Raw genomic sequence first — 18,763 nt, forward strand, 5'->3', positions numbered from 1 at the left:
ATGAAATGCTTCTTGGCCCTGTCTTCACTCTGCTGCCAGTGAGCCAGGGGTGGCAATGGGAGAGAGGGGCAGGGTTGAGGAAGGTGAGAAGTGGAGAGAGGCTCAGGTCTCTGGGTCAGTTAAGAACCCCCTGGGAGATGCCCAGGGGAAACACAGAAACTGCAGCTTCAGAGAGAGGTGTGCACATATTTTGGTATCCTCTGGTAGGATTTCAGAGCATCATGGATCTCTGCTGAAAACCCCACCAGCTTGCTGAAAGCTTAGTAGCTGGCCAGTGGCCTGGAGCCTGGCTTAGCTCTTGCCCAAGGGGCCCCAGCCATGGGATTCTTCATTTAGAGGTCTTAAACTAGCAGCTGTAGAAATGAGTCTGGTCCATGGGTGTGCCTTACTTAGTCTGTTGAGTGCTTATACATTTTAAAAATGTATTGGAAATATTCAAAAATCAGGATATTTGATGTTAAAAAGATCTAGATTTCTGGCTTCTTTTGAGACACCAGAAGTGCTGGCAACCTGGGTATATATTCCCACGTGGCAATAGTCATCTGCCTCCTTGAGATGGGGCACCAGTTTTCTAATTAGCCCCAGGCCCCACCTGGCCCACTTATTGCTCAGCCCCTGTAAACATTTGCATTCATAATCCCTGATAAAACCTCTAGAATGTCAGAGCTGAAAGGGGCTTGAGCAATGATGTAGTTCCAGTTTCTTCATTTCCAGTTGAAGAAATGGAGGTCCAGAGAAGGGAAGACTTTCCCAGGGCCATGTGGCCCAGGGTCAGGTCTGCTGCTCCCAGGTCAGTGGGCCATCTTTCCACCAGGGCTTCCTGGCACTTCACACTCAAGCCACCATGAATGGAGAAAACCAGGAGGCCCTCCCTTGCCCTAAATCCTGCTCTTTACCAACTTCCGATGAGTCTGTAATATATGTACTCTATGTAGGTCTGGGAGACTAAGGCTCTGCCATATAAAATGTGTCTGATATCATCCTTTAGCAACTCCTCAAGAGTTGCTCCTCCACAAACACTCTCCAGGGAGAGAAGCAGATCTCTGGTCACCCAGAGCCTGGATAGTAGTCTAAGGCTCAGGATATTGTTGGTGCTGAAAAGGGTGTTGACCTATCCCACTCTGGCTACTTGAGAACCTGTGGATCAAAGCCAAGAGGAAATGGGAATTTATTATGTAAGGTAGCACCCCCAAATCTTAATGTATTAATAGCTTAATACAATAGAAGTTTGTATCCTGCTCAGTGAAGTTCCAGGTAAGTGTTCCCGATCCACAGGGATTCCAGGCAGTGATTCCAGGCAGTGATTCAGTGATTCAGGGACCGAGGCTCTTCCCAACTTGTGGTGTTGCTATCTTCAACACAGGGCTCCACCAGCCTCCATGAAAGGGGAAAGAGCAGGGAGGAATGGTATATCTTTATGAGTCAAGCCTACACATGGCATTCGTCACTTCCTCTCACATTCTACTCAGTCATAGGGACACACCTAACTGCAAGGGAGGCTGGGAATTAATACAGCTGTATGCCTAGGAGGAAGAAGAAATGGCTTGGGTCAGTAGCTAGCCAGTTGCTAGAGACACACGCCTTCAGGACAGCACACAAATATGTGTGTACACATGTGTGCATTCAGGCACAGATTTAACACAATCCCTATCAAATTAGCAACATCATTTTTCACAGTATTGGAAAAAACAATGCTAAAAAAAGAAAAAACAATGCTAAAGTTCACATGGAACAAAAAGGGAACCTGAATAGCCAAAGCAATCCTATGAAAAGAACAAATCCAGAGGCATCACATTGCCTGACATCAAATTATACTGAAAGGCTATGGTAACCAAAACAGCAGGTTTTGTATGGGTCAGAGGAGAGGAAGCTGAGTCCATATCAGAATGGTTTCTTCCCTTTATTTCCGTTCTCACCACTGCTTTTCTCACCACCTCTTTAGTTTTTTCCATGGACTATTAGAAAGAGAATCATCCCTCCAACTGGCCCCTCACCCCAGTCTTGTCCACTTCCCACAAAACTGCTAGAATGAGCCTTCTAGGGGTAGGGGAGTCCGTCCTCAGGATTGACTGACTTTTGTAAGTTGGTTTTAGAGGGGCAGAGGAAGGCCATAGACTTGTTCTTTACTCTTCAAAATACAACATTATAAAACCTTAACCAGAGCAGACACGTTAACAATTAACTTATTTATATTACCAAAGCATTCCTTATTTCTCTGAGTTATCGTAGGTTCCTAGTAGATATCAAGGGGATTTCCTCAATGAAAACCTTGATTAGAGGAATCAATTCATATAAGCCTAGAGGAGGGCTTATACATTATTTAATCCAGTCACAATACTTTGAGATCACATATTGTACATACAGCAAGGTCCACCTGGATTTAGGAAAGTCACATATAGTGTTTTTGGATTCCCACCTTTTCAGGACCTTGATCTACCAATTATCTGCTCCTTCTACTTTGTTGATAACCTTTCCTAGTTATTTATTATTTCCCAAGATTTTTGTTTGTTTTTAAATTTTATTTTATTTTAGATTCAGGGAGTACATGCGCATGTTTGTTACATGGGTATATTGCATATTGGTGGTGATTGGGCTTCTAGTGTACCCATCACCCAAGTAGTGAACATTGTACCTGATGGGTAATTTTTTAACCCTCACCCCCTTTCCTCTTTTGGAATCCCCAGTGTCTATTATTTTCATCTTCATATCCATGTGTACCCATTGTTTAGCTTAGACTTATAAGTGAGAAAGTGTGTTTTGTGGTATTTGATTTTCTGTTTCTAAGTTAGTTCACTAAGGATAATGGCCTCCAGCTCCACTCATGTTGCTGCAAAAGATATGACTTTATTATTTTGTATGGCTGTGTAGTATTCCATGGTGTATATATACCACATTTTCTTTATCCAGTCAAGTGTTGATGGTCGACACTCTGAAGTTGGTTCTATGACTTTGCTATTGTGAATAGTGCTGTGATGAACATATGAGTACAGGTGTCTTTTTAACATAATGATTTATTTTCCTTTGGGAGGATGCCCTGTAGTGGGATTGCTGGGTTGAATGGTAGTTCTCTTTTTAGTTATTTAAGAAATCTTCATACTGTTTTCCATAGAGGTTGAACTAATTTACATTTCCACCCACAGAGTATAAGTGTTCCCTGTTCTCTGCATCTATGCCAGCATCTGTTGTTTTTTTAATAATAGCCATTCTGATTGGTGTAGCATGATATCTCACTGTGGTTTTAATTTGCATTTCTCTGATGCTTATTGATGTTGATCATTTTTCATGTGTTTATTGGCAGCATGTATTTCTTCTTTTCAGAAATGTCTGTTCATGTCCTTTGCCCAGTTTTTAATGGGGTTGTTTGTTTTTTTTCTTGTTGAGTTGTTTGAGTTCCTCATAGATTTTGGATATTAGTCTTCTGTCAAAGGCATCATTTGCAAATATTTTCTCCCTTTCTGTAGGTTGTCTGTGTACTTTGTTGATTATTTCTTTTGCTGTGAAGAAACTTTTTAGTTTAATTAAGTCCCATTTGTCTATTTTTGTTTTTGTTCCATTTGCTTTTGGGGACTTCATCATAAATTATTTGCCTAGGCCAATATCCAGAAGAGTTTTTCCTAGGTTTTTGTCTAGAATTTTTACAGTTTCAGGTCTTAAATTTCAGTCTTTAATCCATGTTGAATTAATTTTTGTATATGGTGAGAAACAGGGGTCCAGTTTATTCTTCTGCACATGGTCAGCCAGTTTTCCCAGCACCATTCATTGAATAGGGAGTCCTTTCCCCATCCCATTTACAATAGCCAGACACACACACACACACACACACACACACACACACACACACGTACACACACACACATTTAGCCAAGGAAATGAAAGATCTCTGTGAGGAGAACTACAAAACACTGATGAAAGAAATTGTAGATAACACAAACAAATGGAAAGACATCCCATGCTAAAGGATTGGAAGAATCAACATCATTAAAATGACCATGAGGCCCGAAGCAATCTACAGATTTAACACAATCCCTATCAAATTAGCAACATCACTTTTCACAGAATTAGAAAAAACAATGCTAAAAAAAAGAAAAAACAATGCTAAAGTTTATATGGAACCAAAAGAGAACCTGAATAGCCAAAGCAATCCTATGCAAAGAACAAATCCAGAGGTATTACATTGCCTGACGTTAAATTATACTACGAGGCTACAATAACCAAAACAGCAGGTTTTGTATGGGTTACTGGTACAAAAATAGACACATAGACCAATGGAACAGAACACAGAACCCAGAAATAAAGCAATATACCTATAACCAACTGATCTTTAACACAGTCTCTCCCCAGTGTTTAAGCAAGTTTAAGTATATTTCCTCTTAAATCCTCCCCTTCAGCAGGAATCTTTCCTGCTCCTTGTGATCTGACCCTTGCCTCCTCTACAGTCTCATCTCCCACTGTTTCTTATCTAATCTGCAAAACACCTCCAGTCTTGCTGAAATCTGCCTCTAGTAGACCATGTGCTCTATCTTTGTCACTTTGCGCAAGCTTCTCTTTTTGCCTGGGTTGCCTTTTCCTCCCTCTCCACACTCCCTGCCTGTCCCCTACTACTGGTAACCCCTGGCCTTCCTTTATGACTCAACACAGGCTTCAGGAGGCCTTTTCTGAGTGAGCATTTCTGGGTAAGATGTTACTTCTCTGTGGCATTTGTCACTGTCTAATTCATTATATATTTACTTGTCTTCCTCCCTGGAGCTCACAGACTCTTTTGCTCAGCACCCCCAGAGCTTGGCGCTAGGAGAGACTCAATAAATGAGAGCTGAGTGACTGAATGGATCCAGCTTAATTACATGGGATGAACTGGCTGTTGTTCACTCTGCCTTTGGGGCTTGGTCTCCACGTGGTCTCAGTGTTGGGCATATTTCAACCAGTGGGATGCTTGTCTTGAATGTGGGTGATTGAGGCTGGAGAGATGGAAAAAGTGGGCTTGTTCTGTGGAATTGAGCCCATTCCCCTCAAACACTAGAGTCTGTGTCAATGTGAAGTCCACAGATGTGCACAAGGGACAGATATCTCCCCTCTCCTTCCTGCCAGGGAAGGCTATTTCTTCCATTTCTGGCCTCTGTCCATTTCATCTACACTGTTCTCTGGGGAAGTTTGGACATTCATGGGCCCTTTGTTTCCTGTGGTGAGAAGTGCTGGATGTGAAAAGCATCTGGGGTGCTCTCTGGCCGGGGCCATAAAACTTGGCCTGGACCCCAGTCTCTGAGTTCAGGAGTACATCAGGTATTCCTCTGTCCCACATGCTCCCTGCCTGCAACTCTGTTGTGAGCTCCACTTGGCAGGACTGGAGCACTGGTCTTGTTCAGTGCTGGGTTCCCCAGGCACAGGGTCGCACAAGTGAATGCTTGGTACTTGGTGAATGAATGAAAGTATGAAAGGTTCTTCTGTGTGTGTGTGTGTGTGTGCATGAGAGACAGAGAGAGAGAGAGAGAGAGAGAGAGAGAGAGAGAGAGAGAGACTCAACTTTGGCCCTGCTTTAGGCTTCTTAAAAAATTTTTTAGAGTCAGGGTCTTGCTCTGTCACCCAGGCTGGAGTGCAGTGGTGCAATCACAGCTTACTGCAGCCTTTAACTCCTGGACTCCAGCAATCCTCCCACCTCAGCCTCCCAAAGTGCTGGGATTACAGGCACGAGCCACTGCGCCCAGCCTTGCTTTAGGCTTTTAAAAGATCTTTCTGGGATAGCTCAGGTCAGCTTCTTGGGTAGACCCCACAGCCCTGCCTCCCTTGGCCTCCTGGAGCATCTGTAGTGTGCCCAGCTTGTCTCTGCATGCTGGGAACTTTCCTGGTGTTAGTGCTGGAAGACCCGCATTCTGGGAAACTCCTGCATTTGGAATACGCCGAGATGGATGGTCACTCTCAGCACATGCCGCCCACACGTCTCCTCAGGTCCACAATCTGCAGGAGCTCCGGCGAAGTGCCTCACTGGCCACCAAGGTCTTTATCCAGAGAGACTACAGCGATGGAACCATCTGTCAGTTCCAGACCAAATTCCCCCCAGAGCTGGACAGCCGGGTAAGGATGTCTTTTTCTGCACTTGGAACCCAGGGCTGTGATGGAACTGAGGTTCTTATTGGAATGTATTTTATCCAGGATCCTATGACACATAATATCATAGGACACAAAACCTGTTCGGCCACTTCAAAAGGATGAATTTTAAAAAATTAAAAGGATGATTCTTAATATTGTCTTACTGTCTCCTCATAGAAAGTTAGAGCTGAAGGGATCTCAGGGATTTTCTGGTCTGGCAGCTCTCAAGTTTCAGTTGCCTAAAAATGATATAGAGAGCTTATTAAACAAATGGAAATTCCTGAGTCCTACTGGATGATACAGGTGTTGTCCAGCAGTGCTGATTCAGTTGTTGGACTGTGGCTCAGGAGTCTCCATTTATTAGCAGCTGTTCTCAACCTTGGCTGTACAGTAGAGGTTCCTGGGGAGCTTAAAAAATCCTGATGCTCAGACTGCAGCCCAAACCAACTACATTAGACTCTCTAGGGGTGGGGCTCTGGAATCAGCATAGTTTTAAATCTTAATTTTAAAATGAATTTTAATCATGATTGTTTAAACTTTAGTATTTATTTATTTATTTATAATTTTGTGGGTACCTAGCAGGGGTACATGACATATTTTGATACAGGCATGCCATGTGTAATAATCACATCAGGGTAAATGGGGCATCCATTACTTCAGACATTTATCTTACGTGTTACAAACAAGCCAGTTATACTCTTTTAGTTATTTTAAAATGTACAATTAAATTATTATTGACTATAGTCACCCTGTTGTGCTATCAAATACTAGGTCTTTTTTTTTTTCCCCTTGATGGAAATCCAGGATGGAGTGCAGTAGTGTGATCACAGCTCCCTGCAGCCTCTGTCTCCCAGCTAAGGTGATCTTCCTGCCTCGGCCTCCCAGGTAGCTGGGGTTACAGGTTCATGCCACTATTCCTGGCTAATTTATTATAATTTTAGTAGAGATGGGGTTTTGCCATGTTGCCCAGGCTGGTCTCAAACTCCTGGGCTCAAGTGATCCGCCCTCCTCGGCCTCCCAAAGTGCTGGGATTACAGGTGTGAGCCACCATGCCCAGCCCAAATACTAAGTAAGTCTTAAGCCTTAATTTTTAATGAGGAATTCCCAGGTGAATCAGAATCAAGTAGTTCATAGATTACACTTGGAGTTGCTAGTCTTGTTCAGCTGGTCTTCTTCAGAAACAGTGCTGCTTCTCATCCTTGGCTACACCTTAGAGGCACCTGGGAACTTTGAAAAAGGAACCTTGCAGGCCATCAGCTTGGGTAGGGCAGGGCAGTGGTGATCTTTGCTGCTCTGACCTATCCTCCCCCTTCCCAGACCACTGACTCAGAATCTCCTGGTGGGGGAGACTTGGGCATCATAGAGTTTAAAGGCTGCTCAGATAATTTCAGTGTGCAGCTGGAGCTGAGAACCATTAAGTCCTTGTTACTAAAACTGTGACCTGTGGATCAACAACATCAACATTACCTGGGAGCTTGATAGAAATGCAGAATCTCGGGTCCCTCCCTGGATCTGCTGAATCTGAATCTAGGGTTTAATCTATTCCTTGGGTTATTCAGATATGCATGAAATTTTGAGAAGCTCCACACTAGTCCATCCCTCTCATTTAGCAGAGGAAACTGAGGGCCAGAAAGAAGTGACTTACGGGAGTTAGTAAGTACCAGACAGGCTTAAATGCCCTGCCTCTCTACTTTTTCACAGGACTCTTATTTTCTTGCTGACACAATTGCATCTTTTGTGGGTACAGATCAAACTAGATGCCTTCATGATCACAGTCTTGCAGGGAAAGCTTAGAGACTTAAAGGAAGAGCTGCAGGCTGCTTTTCCCTTCTCCTTGCCTCAGGCAAAGGGGAGAGCCGGATGCACCATCCCACAGTCTGCTGGGTGGCATAAAAGGCAGTCAGCCAAGGGCTCTGCCTACAGCCTCTGCCTCTAGACTCAGCTAGTTGGGTGACTCATGGACCTCAGGCTGCTGTGAGGCATCAGCTGCTGAGTTTTGCTTCTGCTCCAGGGGTGTCCTCAGTTTTCATCCTAGGCTGCCCTAGAGTGGGCCTGGGACTGGGGAAGCCAGAAGGCAGATCCTGAGCTTTCATTCAGCAGCCCAGGCAGATCTGAATGGGTTTGGGAAGTGGGGGCAGGGATGGTCTGTACTGATATGACCCTGAGCCAGCTTTCGGAGAGAATGTGGGTCTCTTTCTCATCTTAGCATGCTTGTCCTTTAGGGTGGGGTGACCCCCAGGGTGGAGCAGCAGGGCTTGTGGCATGGACTAGATGGGCAGGATTTTCATAGGATTTTCTCTGAGTTCTCCCCAGGTCTGTGTAGTGGGAACTCCTAAGCTTCTAACTATTCTTGGACAGAGGTTTTGTCCTAGAGAGGCAGGGAGGTCCCTAAACTGTGTGATGAGCAGTTCTGGTCCTGCTGCATGAATGGGGAAGAAGGTACTGTGAAGAATGTGAAAAATAGGGCTACTATTTTGACACTTTGACACCTGCTGAGTTTGGAATGTAACCTTCCCGGCTGTCTGGTGTTACACAGTGAAGAGCACAGACTGGGGTCAGAGCTGTAACCTTGGACAAGTTCACTTAGCAGTCACTAAGTATTTATTGAGTATGTATTAGTCTCTAGAGATATAGGAGTAAAATCATGGCATTTATTTTCTATTAGATGGTGTAGAAAATAAAAAAGCAAGCAAATACAGTTGACCCTTGCACAACACAGGGTTGGGGTGCCCATCCCCTGCACAGTCAAAAATCTGGATATAACCTTTGACTTTCTAAAAACTTAACTACTAGTAGCCTACTGTTGACTGGGAGCCTTCTGATAATACAAACAGTTTATTAACACACAGTTTGCATGTTATGTATATTATATACTGTATTCTTATAATAAAGTAAGCTAGAGAAAAGAAAATGTTAAGAAAATCGTAAGGAGAAGAAAATATATTTACTACTCATTGAGTGGAAGTGGATCATCATAAAGGTCTTCATCCTCATCATCTTCATTTTGGGTAGGCGGAGGAAGAGGATGAACAGGACACGTTGATCTTGCTGTCTCAGGGGTGGCAGAGGCAGAAGAAAATTCACATATACATGGACTCACACAGTTCAGACCCATGTTGTTCCAGGGTCAACTGTAAATATACCTCGCTCAGGAGGTAACAAATACTAGAAGAATAAGGGGAGGATGTCAGGGGGGTTGGGTGTGCTGGGGAGAGGTGAATGATCCTGGGCACAGGGGGAGGCTGTTGAATAAGGTGAGATCCAAGGGTGTTAAGGGTGTCATGGCAGCCTGCAGGGCAGTGTGGCAGCTAAGGAGACAGACACAAAGGGCCTGAGGAAATTTCAAGAAGCAGGGGTACTGAGTGAGGAGGAGAGGAGGAGACGGGCCAGGGGTGGCAGGGTTGGGCCGTAGAGGGCCTAGCGGGCATTGTAAGGACTTCTTGGATTTAACTTGCAGAGAGATGGGAAGACTGTGGGAGCTCTTGATCACGGCTGTGACATAATCTGACTTTAACAGGAAGTTAGGGCAGGAGCAGGGGCAGGGAGGCCAGTGAAGGGGCCAGAGACGGTGGCAGCTGGAACCACAGAGCAGTTCGTGGTCCGCGTGGTCTTAGGACCACAGAGCAGTCCTCATCTGTAAAATGGGCATGGCAGTAGTACTTTTCTGATAGAATTATTATGAGGGTTAAATGAAAGAGTGCATTTCCTGGCACATAGAAGGTGCTTAATACATATCAGCTATTCCTATTATGGATACGGGCAGGACAGCTTCTCAGGTGTCCAGACACACAGGGCGGTGGTGTTGTGGGTGACCTCTGAGCTAGAAGGAAATGCCCCTTCCTGGAGAGATGCCCCTGAGGTCTCACTGAAGCAGTCTCATGCAGTCCCATCCAAACATGGAGAGCCCCTATGAATCTAGTTCTGAGCTCTCTCACAACCAACAAGATGGGACGTGTCAAAGTCACCAGAATACTTGTTCTGATCTTCTGCAGAAAACATCTAGGATATCATGGGAGTTTCCTGTTTCCAAGGGAGGACAAGCAGCCATTCTTATTCCCATTTTATAGATGAGGAAACTGAAGTCTAGATGGTTAAGCTGCTAGTTCAAGGTCACGCAGCCAGTTAGTTGATGGCCAAGTCTGGATTGGCCCCCCAGTCTCCTGACTCCCAGGCCAGTGCTCTTTCTGCTCTGCCTGCAGCCTCTTTGGTCTTGCCTGTGTGCCAATGTCATCTTCCCCATCTACATGGCCCCACCATTGTCACTCCCAGCCCTACCTATGACTGTGCACACTCCAGGGAGGCTAACCACAGCCTGGCTCTGTCCCTTCTCCAGATCGAGCGGCAGCTCTTTGAAGAGACTGTGAAGACCCTCAACGGCTTTTATGCAGAGGCTGAGAAGATTGGGGGCAGCTCCTATCTTGAGGGCTGCCTGGCCTGCGCCACGGCCTACTTCATCTTCCTCTGCATGGAGACCCACTACGAGAAGGTGGCCCCTCCCGCCCCACCGTGCATCCCTTCCCTCAGGGCTGCCCTGCGGCACGCTCATCCTTGTCTGGCTCCTCTTTTTGCAGGTTCTTAAGAAGATTTCCCGCTACATCCAGGAGCAGAATGAGAAGATCTTTGCACCTCGAGGCCTCCTACTCACAGACCCCGTGGAGCGTGGGATGAGGGTTGTATCCTTCTGGGCATGTGTGAGGGCACAGGACTGCTAACCAGTAGAGATCCTGGTGAGGCTGCCAGGAAACGAGGCCACTTTAGGGGCCTCCACTCAGGTTTTCCCAGGATTCCCCACATCAGTGGTCCTCAGCCCTCCTCCACCACGCTAAGTTATTGGAGGCTTTGTGAATTTCAGGATTTGCACTTGTTGGGCTGCATGTAATCAGTGCTTAGAATATGCCAGCTATCATGTGAAGTGCTTTGAAAATATGAATTCATGTACTTCTCATAACAATCTTACCAGGTGGGTTGCTCTGATTATTCCCAGCAACCTGCTCAGAGTCGTGCAGCTGGTGAATGTGGGAGCCAGGAATTGTGCCCAGGCTCACCCTTAACTACAAAGACCCCTCCAGGAATATGCAAATCACCACATTCATTGACAGGTCCACAGTCTCATGCAGTCCTCATGGAATCTCCCGTGGCAGGTCCCATTGTCCTTCTTTCGCAGATGAGAGACATGAGGTCTAGGATGATGTGACTCCCCCAAGGTCTCAGTCCTGGTGAGAGGCTGGACAGGGGGTGGGGCGTGGTTCTGCTGACTCCACCTCCACTTGGAATAGTGTGATCTGGGTGTGCACAAATCCTTCCCCCCAGGCAGCAGCAACACGAGTAGAATTGCTAAAAAATAAGGTTGACTGGAAAACTGAGGGGAAACAGAGTCAAAAAACCACAAACACCCGGAATCACGTGTTGACAAAGCCCAGTGAGAGGCACTTGTTTTCATTGAGCCTTTACTATGTGCCAGGTTTTGTGCTAAGCGTCTTACATACATTTAATCTAATCTCCACACTAACCCCAAGATTCTATTCTTAATCCCCATTTTGCAGATGCGATAATGGATGGCTAACAAGTTAAGTGACTGCTGTAAGGTCACATAGCTTTGTGAGTGCCTGAGTCAGGATTTGAACTCAGGACACTAAAGTCCTCGTACTTCCTGTGCAGTAACACCACCTCCCTGGGCACATCTGTGTCCTAAGATATGGTCATTAGACCCACTGGAATGTAAGCGCCATCAGGGCAGCGACCCTGTCTGCTGTGATCACAGCTATGTGCCCAGCACAGGGCCCGGCCTTACGAGTCTACCTAATTGTTAGCTAAGTAATGTTCATGGTTGGGCTTGGGGAGGGTCTAGCTCCCAAGCCTCTACATCCCTACTGTCTAGGCAGCAGCACAAGCCCACTTTCCCACTCCCCTGCTGGAATCCATCCACTGGTTCATGTCCGACCCCTGCTCAGCAGCTGGGCTCGCAGCTCTCCTTAACCGCCGACTCCAGATTGAGATCTCCATCTACGAGGACCGGTGCAGCAGTGGCAGCTCCAGCAGTGGCAGCAGCAGCGGCAGTGGCAGCAGCAGCGGTGGGGGTGGTGGGGCGGGGGCCCGGTGACTGGCCGAGAGTCCCTGTAGGGAGGTGTATGGCCGGAGTGAGGGCCTCGCAGACCTGCGGCGGCTGCGCTACCAGAGCACCCGCTTCTGAGTCATTCTTTGGGCTCACCCTGCTGCCCGGGGTGGGAGGGAGGGTGACGGGCCTCATATTTCCTGTGGGCCATCAACCTATGCCCCCTGTCCCTCACCCCCGGCTGGATCAGTCCGTTTCCTGACCTGGGGGTTTTTCCTTCCCAATGGGCCTGGTCTGGGCCACACAGAGACAGATCTTCCTAGGAAGGCCGGGGTGGGGAGAATACAACCTAGACCTAGGCGGCCCCTCTCTTCCACAGCCCCTCTCCCAACCCTGTGAGGGGGGCCCAGGCCTGCCACATAGAGGACTCCTACACTGCATGACCCCTCATCCCAAACCCATATCCACCAGGACTCTCTCCCTTGGGCCCTGCGTCCCGTGGCTGTCTCCCAGTATCTGTTCCTTCTCATGCCCCTGCAGGGCCCCGGCCTGTCTATGATCCTGCCTCCACCAAATTCAAGGTGTGGGGAGACGGGTGCCGTGGTTGGGAGCTGTTCAGCCCACTCCTGACCTCTTCTAGACCTATGGCTTTCGTGTCCTGTAGCCAGAGCTAGAGGCCAGCTCGGCCTTGCCAGAAGCATCCAACTTTGAGACTTTGCAGGCTGCCAGGTGCTGGTTGGGGGGCACACAGCCTGGGGCTCTGGGAGGTAATATGGGGATCTGGAGAAACTCTGTGAAGAGACGTAGCCATGCGGGGCCTGAATCTCCTGAACTAGAGCCAGTTTCCTGAGATTAGAACCTGCGTGTATGCACATGTGAATGTATGTGTGAGTGCACATGTGTGTAAGTGCAGTGTGCATAAATGTGTGAGTCTGCGTGTGTTAGCATGCCTGTGTGTGAGCACATGTGTGTGCACCAGTGCACAAGTGTATGAATGTGGATGCATTTGTAAGCACACCTGTGTGTGTATGAGTACATGTGTGCACACGTGTGCACAAATGTGCATTTCTGTGAGTGTGAGTGCAAGCATGTGTGTATGAGTGTTCATTGTATGAGTGTGTGTGTATGCAGGTGAGTGCATGTGTGTGTGAGTGTGTTTGTGTGTTCCCCTTGGCTGCTAGGCCAACGACTGCTTCTCTGCATCCTGCTGTCTTCGCTACCTGAGGGTCTGTGACTTCTTCCCTGTGTGGGTCCAGCCTGGACCCCTGTAAGTAAATGTCCAAAAGCCCCTTGCCCCTCCCCTAGGGCTACCAGGGAACATACTCTACTGCATATGTTCTAGTGGAAGAGAAACCGGGGTTCTAGGAAAGAAGAGCCAAACTTTGGTGGCCTTTGGTGCCCCCTCTCAGCTCCCCATGACAAGACAACGGGGCTACAGACACTGTGTGTTCAGCCTGCCCAGGGGCTGGGGCTCTTTAAGGCTTTGTAGGTGAGGTTTCCATGGACCTTCAAAGGTGCCAGCAGCCTGCAGGGGAAAGGCAAACTCCCTCCTTGCAAGGAAAGGAGATGTCCAGCCAATGATGCCCGGCTTCTGAGGCCTGGAGGGACAGGCGGGATGGGAGCAGCCCCTGGGGCTGGTGTCCCAAAGATGAAATGAAGGGGGCTGCCTATCTCAGTTGGCGGGAGGTGTTAGAAGTGGATGTGCAAGACCAGCCACTGGAGGTAGCCCTCTGGAATCAAAGAGAGGCCTGCTTTTCTACCAGACATGGGAGCAGCATGTGGGAAACAAGGGCCTACCCAGAGAGCAGAGAGAGTCAGCTTAGTCCTTGCAGCCTCAGGAAGTCCTCGGCCCAAGTGAGTCCTGGTCCAGGGATCCCCCTGGAGAGCTGCAGTTCAGTGGGCTCCACCGCAGCCCCTGGCCACGGCCTATGCCCTCCCTGGGCCCCTGTGGGGCTGGGCATTGTGTCTGACCTGTGCATCTCCCATGGGAGGGCTGGGCATAGGCAGTGCTATGGCCTTTTATTTTTTCTTTTTCCAATAAAAGAACTTGCCCAGCATGAAGCTCTGTGATGCTTTCACTGCCCCATGACGATGGAGGGTCAGTTCTATGCCCCAGGACCACATGAGGGGATACTCGGCTGCCTGAACTGGACCTGATATGGGGAGCAGGATGAACTCTGTCTTCTTGGAGCTTGTAGTCTACTGGGGAGGCAGACACCTCAGCACCTCTAATCTGGAATCTTTGGGGCACTTGTAGCCTTGGAGGGGGGAACAGGTTGGACTGAAAGCCAGGCCAAAAGTAATCAATTAATGATATCAATAAATCCTCATTTCTTGAGCTCTTCCCCTGGGTTGGGTCCTGTTGGGAGTTGGATCACACAGGTCACTCAGTACTGAAGATGAGAAAGTAGCTGGATGATCACTTCTCGGCCTTTTGGCCAAGATCAAGTATGGAGAAAGTAGCTGGATGTTGGAACCTAGCAGAGTTGTGTCTTAAATTTTATAATTTACTGAGCACCTACTGTGTGCCAGATACTTTGCTAAAACCATATGTTACAGCTGGGAGGGGATTTAAAGATCACTTGAATCCTGTCACAGAGGTCCAGAGAGGGTGGGTGACTTGCCCCAGGCCACACAGTTTGTTGATGATAACAGGGCCCAAGCTTGGAACCCAGGTCTCCTGACTCAGTGCCCACTCTGTTACCACAGGGATGGCACCCAGATGGGAAGCTGCCTGAGGCTGCAGGGAGACTGGGGTCACACACTCAGTCCTGTTCCCAGAGAGGGGCTCATCAGACTGTGGGGACAACGGCTCCAGCCTCTTGGGTGGGGGCTGGGTAGTCCCCTCTGGGTGGTTCTCATGTTTGTTCTCACTGCCGCTAAGGGCAGCTTGGTGCTTGCCTGAGCTGTGTGCAGCCTATACTCACTCCCTCTGCTGGAACCTGGGCCGTGTGTGGGTTGCCACAAGTGAGGGTGTTTTCTAATATGAGGGCAGGTTCATTCTGTTTTGGGATAGGAAGTTTGTTCTACCCCGAGGCCAGATTTGAACCCAAACTCAGCTCTTCTAGAGAAGAGGTCCTGGGGAGGGGGTGAGGATTTACTAAATGGGTAAAACCAAATCCGGGTGCTTATCTGACTGAGAGGCATTCAACCCTTCCATTTTCAAACGGTAATCATAATAGTAATAGTAGCTGACGTTTACTTAGCACTTCCTATGTGCCAGGCACTAGGCTAAGACTCTATACATAGTCATTCGATTCTCACAGCAACCCTCCATGGCATGGATTCTTATTTCCCATTTTACATATGGGGAAACTGAGGCTCATGGAAGTTAAGTAACTGGGAAGTTGCAGATCTTGGCTTTGAATCTAAGCAATCTGACTCCAAACTGCAAGGAAGAAGACAGATCCAGCCTCAGAGGCCGCTTAGCCCCTTGAGGGCCTCAGCCGTCCTGGGATTAGGATCAGGCAGATTCCCAGGGAAGGACTTGGAGCTATGCCTGGGTTTTGAGGCCTGGCTGGCACCTCCACTTCCAGGGCATCACGGGAGTGTGCATGGGCTGTGCTCACAGGCATGCGGGACCCAGAGGCAGCCCGGTGAAGGGTAGTGGGGGACCTGACTCACTGTGGGCCTGGGGAGGTGTGGTTTCTCTCTGCCGGCTTACTTACAGGCAGTGGCCTGTCTCTCCGGGGTCTGGCTGTAGCCATGTCCCTGCAACCACCTTGCCAGCCAGGGACAGGCCCCGTCAAGACCCAGGAGCAGCTCCAGCCTCAGCCAGACTGTCCCCCAGGTCCCAAGTGAGGCCCCAGCCAGTCAGGCATGCCTCAGGAAGCTCCTGCTGCACATGCTTCTCTCCCTGCGCCAGCACCCTGCTGTCTGGCTTCCTTCCTTTGGCCACAGGCGGAGTGTGTGTGAAACCACAGGGTTTACAGAAGCTCGAGGTGCCACTGAGTGGCAGGATTATGCACTGCACTCGGGGAATCAAAGGTGGAGGCAGAAAGAACTATGGATGTTGTGACACGTCCCCCATGGCTCCCCAGCTGGCAGCCACTGCCACCCGCAGGGACTTTTCTATGGCTTCCAGAGGTGTGGGGCAAAGGTGGAGTCCAGTGACTTTCTCCCTAGGGCCAGCCCCTGGGCTGTCGAGCCTGGGAAACTCCACATCCCTCTCCACACCTCTAGAAGGACTCACAGTGAGAGGGGCCCAGGCAGGAGGCATCATTACCACCTGGTTTGGGCTTTACTATTCACCCAGGGATAAGGCAAGGCAAACACCACTCCACATCAGATCTGAATTTGAGCTCTGGCTTCATGACATTAACATATGAAGACTCTTGGAGCCTCAGCTTCCCCAGTTGTAAAATAGCGAGACTAATATCTCACAGAGTTGTTTAGACCCGAGGTGTTCAACCTTGGTGGCAATGGATGTCACCTGGGAGCATGAAAAATCACCAGTGCCTGAACCTATCCTCAGAGATTCTGATTTAATTGTTTTGGGGGACAGCTTGGGCATCAGGATTTTAAAGAGTTTCCCTGGTGATTCTAATGTGAAGGTAAGGCTGAGAATCCCTGATTTTGACAGTACCTATAGCCTATAAGCCTTTAATTCACCTCTGAAAATGCCTGAGACCTGAATAAGAAGTTTATGGTTCCACAGAAGCAGCCAGACACAAAAATGAGTATGCACCATGTGATTCCCCTTATACGAAACTGAAAGACAGGCCAAACTAGCCTTTGATTGGGAGTCAGGATCAAGATTACCCTGGGTCGAGGGTAGCGAATGGATGGGGACCTGGGGGGCTTCTGGGAGCTCAGGATGTTCTGTTTCTTGACCAGAGTGCCAGTTACACAGAGGTGCTCACTTCATGAGAATTCACTGAGCTATATACTTAGGAGCTATGTATTTGTCTGTACTGGTGATATATTTCAATAAAATTCACCAAAAAAGCCTGTTGGCTACAAAATAGGAAAAGAAAGGACAGACTTGAAATTAATGTTTTGTTAAATATCTGGAAATGTAACACATATGCCAAACAGACAACTGCAACTCTATGTTACGTGTGTGTGTGTGTGTGTGTGTGTGTGTGTGTGTGAGAGAGAGAGAGAGAGAGAGAGAGAGAAAATGTAATGTCTGCTCTGCTGTGGGTGGGGCCTCTAAAAGGGAAGGTCCCTGATGCCTAAGAAAATCTGAAAACAGCCCAGGTTCACACCAGGAGTTCTTAACCTCGACCCGACTGCATTCATGTGCATGTTATGTGCTGTTATCTGAGGAGAGCATCTACAGCTTTCAGCAGATTCTCAAAGGGGTATGCAACCCCCTAAAAAGGTTAAGAAGAATTGGTTTTGAGAAGTCAGTGAGAAACTGGCCATGAATGTGCTTGGCATGAAAGAGATGCTTGGTAATGTCGGTTTCTTTCCTTCCTTTCAGAGCCCAGCCTTCGGAGGTTTCCGCGTGACCCTTCTCGGGAGACTTCTAGGAGGATTTATTCTCCTGGCAGTGCCGAGGACAGCCTGCACCAAGCTCACAACTCTTCCTCCAAGAGGATGTTCAAAGGGCCTGTCATTTGAGCATCTGCTGGACAGCAGAACTTTGCGTGCAGGATCCTGGAGCTGTGTTGGGTTTTGAATCAGGGACAATGGAGGAAGTGTGAAAGTGTGAAGAGAGTCAGAGGGCTGTGCCAGCTGCCCCCCTTCCCACCCCCAGCAATTCACTTAACTTTCCTGAGTCTCAGCTTTGTCTTTATGAGAATGTGTATATTTATAAATAATCATCTGTTTCTCCAATGTAAGATATTATTGTTATTGCAGAAGTGATACTAGGACCTTATTATACGATGGCCTCATGATACAGATTTATAGCAGGCTTCAGATTCTGGCATAGAATAAACAGGTATTTATCCAAGGGTTCACTGATTCCCTAATAAATGCCAGGAACATTCATGTACATTATTGTTCCATTTAATTCTTGAAACTGGGGTGTTGAAATCTTATTTTACAGATGAGGAGACTGACATTCTAGGTGGTTAGGTAGCTTGACAAGGGCTAGTAAGTGTCAGAGCAAAGACTTGAACATGTCTCTGACTGCAAATCCCACTCTCACTCTGTCACAAGAGTGAGACGTGGCAGAAGAGAGACTGTTCTACCTGGATTGACTCATAAAGATAGAAGACAGATTCCAGACCAGAGAGAAACTCGTGGGCAAATGCATCCCCAGAAAAATTAGCTTTGCAGGGGCATGAAGGTACTAGTTATTTTGGAGTAATTCAAGTTATCGATTTCTGTAATGGAAAAGTGATTGGGAACCAGCTATCACCCGAGAACAGTGCTGAGTGAGGCCCCAAAAAGGGGGCAATGTTACACACAAGCTTACACACAGCTTACAAGACCTCAGAGATGGCGAGGGTCCTTTTCCCTGCTGCCCACAATTAATCAGTACACTTCTCAAGGGCAGGGAGCCTGTCTTACTCACTCCCCACCCCCACCCCACCTCACCCTGTCCTGAGTGCTTGTCCCAGGGCCTGGCCCTGGCCAGATGAATGGAAGATGCTGCCCATCTCAGGCTGGCAGGAAAAGGCAAGCCTATACAGATGTGTCATCTGCAGACCCCTAGGGCAATGCGCCACTGAAAAG

The 18,763-nt window shown here is 48.0% G+C and overlaps 2 protein-coding genes across 2 annotated transcripts in view; one reads left to right on the forward strand and one right to left on the reverse strand.

Moving 5' to 3' along the window:
- Window positions 1-11,223: 11,223 nt before the first annotated feature.
- CRTAC1 (cartilage acidic protein 1) overlaps window positions 11,224-18,763 on the reverse strand; it is a 164,782-nt gene continuing 157,242 nt past the window's right edge. The window contains exon 15 of the mRNA XM_054435846.1: window positions 11,224-12,195. Within this exon, the coding sequence (XP_054291821.1) occupies window positions 12,029-12,195 (167 nt within the window). The 3' untranslated portion in view covers window positions 11,224-12,028. The remainder of the gene's footprint in view (window positions 12,196-18,763) is intronic.
- LOC129006297 (uncharacterized) lies at window positions 12,187-17,038 on the forward strand. Its single transcript, XM_054435849.2, has one exon. It carries the CDS (start codon window positions 15,688-15,690, stop codon window positions 16,459-16,461), a length of 774 nt encoding a protein of 257 aa, XP_054291824.1. The 5' UTR covers window positions 12,187-15,687; the 3' UTR covers window positions 16,462-17,038.

This window comes from Pongo pygmaeus, chromosome 8 (genome assembly GCF_028885625.2).
Source record: "Pongo pygmaeus isolate AG05252 chromosome 8, NHGRI_mPonPyg2-v2.0_pri, whole genome shotgun sequence".
In the NCBI taxonomy this organism is placed as follows: domain Eukaryota; kingdom Metazoa; phylum Chordata; class Mammalia; order Primates; family Hominidae; genus Pongo; species Pongo pygmaeus.

Coding starts and splice junctions, on each gene's coding strand:
- LOC129006297 (XM_054435849.2), top strand. CDS start 15,688: ATGGGCTGTGCTCACAGGCATGCGGGACCCAGAGGCAGCCCGGTGAAG.